General features: G+C 37.4%; 1 protein-coding gene across 1 annotated transcript; it reads right to left on the bottom strand.

Annotated features, from left to right (window-relative positions):
* Positions 1-330: 330 nt before the first annotated feature.
* Positions 331-994, bottom strand: LOC120133013 (ubiquitin-40S ribosomal protein S27a-like). Its single transcript, XM_039149681.1, has one exon. The coding sequence runs from the start codon at positions 943-945 to the stop codon at positions 475-477; it is 471 nt and encodes a 156-aa protein (XP_039005612.1). The 5' UTR covers positions 946-994; the 3' UTR covers positions 331-474.
* Positions 995-6,406: the final 5,412 nt, after the last annotated feature.

Here is a 6,406-nt window from a genome sequence, read left to right as displayed (position 1 = left end):
AATGAAGAACACAACCGCAACTCCAAAAACTGGAGCAATTCAATGCTTCTCTATAATATAAAAGGGATTTAAATTCAATCAAATGTGTGTGCATACAAGGCAAATTCAATCACAGAACTCAAAGATAGGTTTCAATCAACAATCTTTATGAATTCATAGCCAATCGTGATACTGGCCAATGACATGGTTAAACATTCAGACACCAAACGGAAAGTTGGAAAATTCACAAAATTGAAAAATCACAAAGCAAAAAAAGAACGTAAAAAGGAAGCCAATCAAATAATAAACAATCAGAAATATTTAGAAAAATATCATACTCTAATTCAAAACAACTCCAAAATCATATCCCAAGTATGATAACATAATGAAACATAAAAATTTAAGGTTCAACAGTTACTGAAATAAGAAAACGCTAATGCCCATACTGATCGAATTCTTTTGTAGGCCCAAACCAAAGGTGGAACCCGGCCCTACTCAATCCAAACCGGCTTTCTGGTAAACGTAGGTGAGGCCACACTTACCGCAATAGTGCCTATCGAAATGATTAGCCATGAAAGTCCCGGCTCCGCATTCGGCATTAGGGCATTCTTTTCTCAGCCTCTGAACCTTCCCGGACTCATCAACCTTGTAAAACTGGAGCACGGCTAGCTTGACCTTCTTCTTCTTGTGCTTGATCTTCTTGGGCTTGGTGTAGGTCTTCTTCTTCCTCTTCTTTGCGCCACCCCTGAGACGGAGGACAAGGTGGAGAGTGGATTCCTTCTGGATGTTGTAGTCGGCTAAGGTGCGGCCGTCCTCCAGCTGCTTCCCGGCGAAGATGAGGCGTTGTTGGTCAGGTGGAATTCCTTCTTTGTCTTGAATCTTAGCTTTGACATTGTCGATGGTGTCGGAAGACTCGACCTCTAGGGTTATGGTCTTCCCCGTCAGAGTTTTGACGAAGATCTGCATCTTGGAGGCGGGTGAAGATGCGAAAGGGAAAATTAGGGCATAATTTATAGCGGCTAGGTTTCTATTATAAGAGAAGAGTTGGTAAAATATGAGAAAGTAGGGTATTTGAGGGACATGAAAGAACGTAATTGCCCATGCTCATTTGTCACTTTTGGCCTTTACTTATCAGATTGTTAGGAGGAGCTAAAAGTAACTTTGCTCCTCTAAAGTGTTAGGTTGTTGTGTTTGTTGATACTTGGGCCTGATAAACCACAGAATTCTCGAGCTTTTAAGCCTTGGGCTGGTATATCTGATTTGTGAACCTCACAACTACTATTGTATTATTTTTGGGAGTGGATGCGAATAAAGCGTTTGATTTGATAAATTGTTTGTTAATTGCTTATATAATTATTTATTTATGTTAATGTATTAAATTAAATAAGTGAGGATGAATCAAATTTTTATATTTATTTAATAAATAAATAAATACAAACAAAGATATATTTAATTTATTTATGTTCAGGAATAAACTCGTTTGAAAGTTTTCTTTTTCTTTTATTTTTATGTTTTAAATATTGATGGCGGTAGAGTCCAAATTGAACACTTGATAAACTTTAGAGTTTCAAATTATGATAGCTAAGGAACTTAAGGACTAGTCACATATTTTCCTATTTTTTTCTGGCCGTAAAAAAAAGGTAATAAAGAGTGTTAAACAAAAATGTTTGCGAACGTTAAATGAACGTGTTTGTGAAAGCTAAATAAACTAATATGAACACCTTTAAAATAAATAAATAAACAAAAAAACTTTATTAAATTTAAATGAACATGAATCAAATACAAACATCGAAAGGAATATACGAACAAAAATACAACCTCATTAGAGCTCAAATTATTTTATGGAACCAAGTATTAGCAGCGATAGTAGAAAGCATTTTTAGCGCATGCGTGGCTGTGTACTAAAACCTACCAAATCAATGAATGCAGAAGCAATAGTTATGTGTTGCCATATCAATAAGTAGCTCTTACATTTAGGGTTTAAAATTTATAGTATGACTTCCATTTGAACATGGGTGACAGTTGACACTTGCCTTGCCTCCTTATTTTCGCCAAAATTGATTAATATCAAATCTTCTTTTCATGGTAAAAACTCTCTCTCTCTCTCTCTCCCCTTTTCACGACCAAACTTGCTTACTTGCTCTGCAAGTACACTGACTTTCTTTTCCAACTCATATCAAATTTTTTAATTAAAAAAATTATATTTATTGAATGGAGTCAGACTATAAACCTTTTATCAAAAAATAATTTTAATTTTGAAATTTATTAATTCATCGATGATTAAAAATATTTATATTATCTCATTTTGTATAAGTTTAAATCTTAACATTTAAATTAGAATTTAGAAATATAATACTCTCTACTTAATAAAAAACAGTAACTTTAAATCTTTATTTATTTTAGAATATTTCGACTTTAATATTTCTTCTTCGAGATAAAAAGACTTTCATACGAATAAAAGTCGTTAGTTAGTAAATTATCAATAATTTAAAATATATATTTTTAACTTAAAATAATAATTATTTTTATTTTGAAACAAATTATTAATTTAAAATATTTTAAAAATAAAGAATGAGAATTAATCTGACTATTTAATAATTTTCTTTTGGCATTACGCATTTTAGTTTCTCGCCTTCCAGGTTTCCGGCTGGTAACTTCCCAGATTCCTCCTACAATCCAAATCTCACGTCCTCAACTAAAACACAAGTACAAAACCACTATAAATCTAAACATACTACATATTGAATTTTTTTTATAATTATAGTTGTAACTCGGGAAGGGTCGCAGATTGAAGAAGGATGAGAGGGCGATTTTCTTCTAGTAGGAGAGGCGGGTTGGTGAGCGAAGATCAGTCGATTAGGACTCATACTGTCTTTGTCAATTATGTTAGCAAGAGGATTCATCCGGCAAAGTTTAAGGAAGCTTTTATGGAGTATGGTGTAGTGGTGGATGTATTTATTGCTTTCAGAAGCAGAAAGAGATTACATGTTGCATCCACTTTTGCGTTTGTGAGGTACAGAAGCAAGCTTGAAGCCAGTGAAGCGGTTCGGAAGGCTGACGGAAGGTTGTTGGATGGCTTTAAAATCAAAGTCTATCATGATAAGTCTACTGTTTCAAGTAGCAACAGGATTGGTGCTGGAGAGTCGGTGAAGAGGTTGTGGAAGCCGGCGTTTAGAGATTCTAGGTCGTTCAAGGAAGTCTTGGGTGATCGGAAGGAAGTGGTCGGTCGGTCACGAGACAAGTTGGAAGTGAAACGGCAATCTAGTAATGTAGATTCGGGTGCAGTCATCCATGTAAGCTTTTCGGAAGATCGGTCTCCCAGCTTTAGTCGGGACATGTTAACAGATATATCGAATATATTGGTTCCTAAAAAAGAGTTGAGGTGGCGAGAATGTTGTTTTGTTGCCAAAATCAAAAGGATGTACAATGAGGACATAATTCAGGCAGCCTTTCAAGCAGAAGGCTTTGATGTTAGGGTTAGCATTTGGTATGATTTGTAAGTGGTTATCCATTTTAATGGACCTTTGGAGCGTAAGGTGTGCTGGGATCATAGAGACGATTGGCTTCGAACATGGGTTATATTAAAAGACGTCCCGCTGTTAGTGTGGAGTAACAAATTTTTCGTCGAGCTTGGAAACTTGTGGGGCAAAGTTGTTTCCATCCATGAGGATACTGAAAATAGAACTCGATTCGATGAAGCCAGAATGCTTTTGGAAGTGCAGTATGAATTGGCCATCCCGGAGAAATGTTCAGTTGTTATTAATGGTTGGATTTTCCCCATTAAAATTATCACGGAGGCTCATGTAGAAGATTGAGTGTTCATAGATGGCTCTAAGGCGGGTGGTGGTCCGAACTCCGATGTCTTCAGCAGGCGATGTGGAGGCTCTGTTTCCAAGGTTGCAGGAGGGTCTAGCTGTAGAGGAAGGCTTCGAGGTCGGCTTGATTGAAGATAGGTCTCACGAATCTCGAAGTAAGAGGTCCGAACATGGTGTCCAGAAAAGTAGGGCTACACATGCAGAACCTTTGGTGGGGCAGGTAGAATTTTTCGATGAAGGGTTACTCGATGTGCCTATACGGTCTAATGACGGGCCAATGAATTTGGTGGTGGATGATAGCATTGGGCTTTTTGACATTAATCGAGACCCAGCCCATCTAGGGTCGACACAGTCCATTTCTAATAATTCTAGATTACTTGAAGTTCCTATAATGGAAGTTTCCTCATTCCAAGGCTGTGTGAATGGAAGTCTGACAGTTGCTCAAGCAGCTAACAAAGAATTTGTTCCTCTTATTTCCGATGGAATTGGTAATTTCACTAATTTGGTAGTTGGAAAGTCTGAAAAAGATGTGAGTATAGGTTCAGTTTTGCGGAATGGTAACCAGGCTTGTCGTAGAGTTAAAGCTATCAAAAAGAAGGCTGGGAATGATAGCAGGGTGAGGCCAATACCCGATAAATTAAAAAATTGGGTGGGTGATTCCCGTGGTGGTGATCTCGTTCGTATTTCGGAAAATGAAGTTGAAGTTGAGGCAATATTAGAAGTGGCAGATTCGTTGGGCGTTCAATTCGAGTCTTCAAGGAAGCGGGTGCTCGAGAGATTGGAGTCCACTGTTCTTTCGGGTAAGCTTAAAGTCTAGCTAAGCACTAAGGGAGATGTTTGTGTGTGTTTTGTAGTTTATTCTATGGATTTGGGTTTATCTGTTTTGTCGTGGAATATAAGAGGATTGGATCGATTTGAAAAAGTTAGAGCACTCTGTAGAGTTATTGAATTAAATAAAGCTAGGGTAGTGTTGTTACAGGAATCCAAAGTTTCGACTTTACCTGTTGGCGCAGAAAGAAGGTTAAAGGGTAGGATGGTTAGTGAGTTGATTTGTGCTCCGGCTGAAGGTGCTTCAGGGGGTTTGATTTCTATGTGGGATAGTGATGTATTTAATATTACCTGTCATAGTGTTTACAGGAGATTTATCGTGCTTAAAGGTTGGCTTGTGCTTCAAAATGTGGAAATAGGTATTATCAATGTCTATGGTCCGAATGCCTATGGTGAAATAGTGAGTTTCTTTGAGCAGTTAAATAATATTATCGATAGTCTGAAGGTTCCGGTTATTGTGGGTGGTGATTTTAACATTGTGAGATCAGTTTTAGAAAGAACAGGGAACCAAGACATTTCTTCTTCAATGAGGATTTTTGAAGATTTTATCTCAAAATGGGACTTGATCGACGTTCCAATTTTGGGTAATGTTTTTTCTTGGTTTAGGGGTGGGGTGAGCACAGCAGCTAGTAGGATCAATAGGTTCCTAATTTCAGCCGACATTGTGTGTTTACCGAACCTAGTGCAGGCAACGCTCCATAGATCACTATTAGACCATGCTCCAATCTTGTTATGCGAAAGGATGCTTAAAAAGGTTAGTAGACCTTTTAAATGGTTTAATCATTGGGCGGACGACCCTATTCTTACTGATAAAATTAGGTTGGTGTTCCGAGCTAATCAAGGACATGCGTTATTGTTATCTAAGGAAGTGACGAAGGATTGGGCTAAGAAGATCAGAGTTTTGAAGGCTGACCCGATTGTGGACTTGGAAAAGAAGATCGAGTCGTTAGAAAACTCGTGTATGGTGAATCCAAGTGACATGGCTTCTCAAGCATAACTCGTGGCAGTAAAGGCGAAGTTGTGGGTTGAACATAGGAAGTCGGAAAGAGAATGGTTGCAAAAGTCGAGACTTAAGTGGTTTAAGGAAGGTGATAAGAATACCAGATTTTTTCATTTAACTGCTGCGTTCAGAGGCCGTAAGAATCAGATTTTGAAACTAAAGGTTAATGATTCAGTCTTTAAAAATCAAGATGGGATACAAAGAGCATTTGTTAGCCATTTTCGTTCTTGCTACAACGAAGTGAAAACCATTCCGATCAAGAAGCTTGATATTCCGTTTAAAAGGCTCAGTTTTGCCTCGAGAAGATGGATCGATAGCCCATTCACGGAAGAGGAGGTTTGGTTCACGATCAATTCTTCGGATGGTTCAAGAGCTCCAGGTCCGGATGGATTTAGTTTGGATTTTTTCAAGAAATTTTGGAAGGATATTAAAGTAGAAGTTATGAAATTTATGGACGATTTTTATGTGGGGAAAATCATAGATTTCTCCTTTAATAAATCGTTCATTGCTCTTATTCCGAAGATATCTCAAGCGGTTGGCTTCATGTATCAACGAAGTGATTGGCGAGAACCAGTTTGCTTTTATGGCTGGTAAACAAATATTAGATTGTTCCTTGATTGCAAATGAGACTGTTGATGAGCTTATTAAAGAAAAAGACTAAAGCAATTATGATTAAAGCTGATTTCAGAAAAGCTTACGACACTGTCGATTGGAATTTTTTAATTCTGATTCTTAAGAAAATGGGGTTTAGCAAAAGATGGAAGAAATGGATATATTTGTGTAT

Source organism: Hibiscus syriacus, unplaced genomic scaffold, assembly GCF_006381635.1.
Source record: "Hibiscus syriacus cultivar Baekdansim isolate YM2019G1 unplaced genomic scaffold, ASM638163v2 tig00110575_pilon, whole genome shotgun sequence".
Classification (NCBI taxonomy): Eukaryota; Viridiplantae; Streptophyta; class Magnoliopsida; order Malvales; family Malvaceae; genus Hibiscus; species Hibiscus syriacus.
Note: the sequence above shows the minus strand (reverse complement) of the source record. Positions and strands in the feature narration are given on the sequence as shown.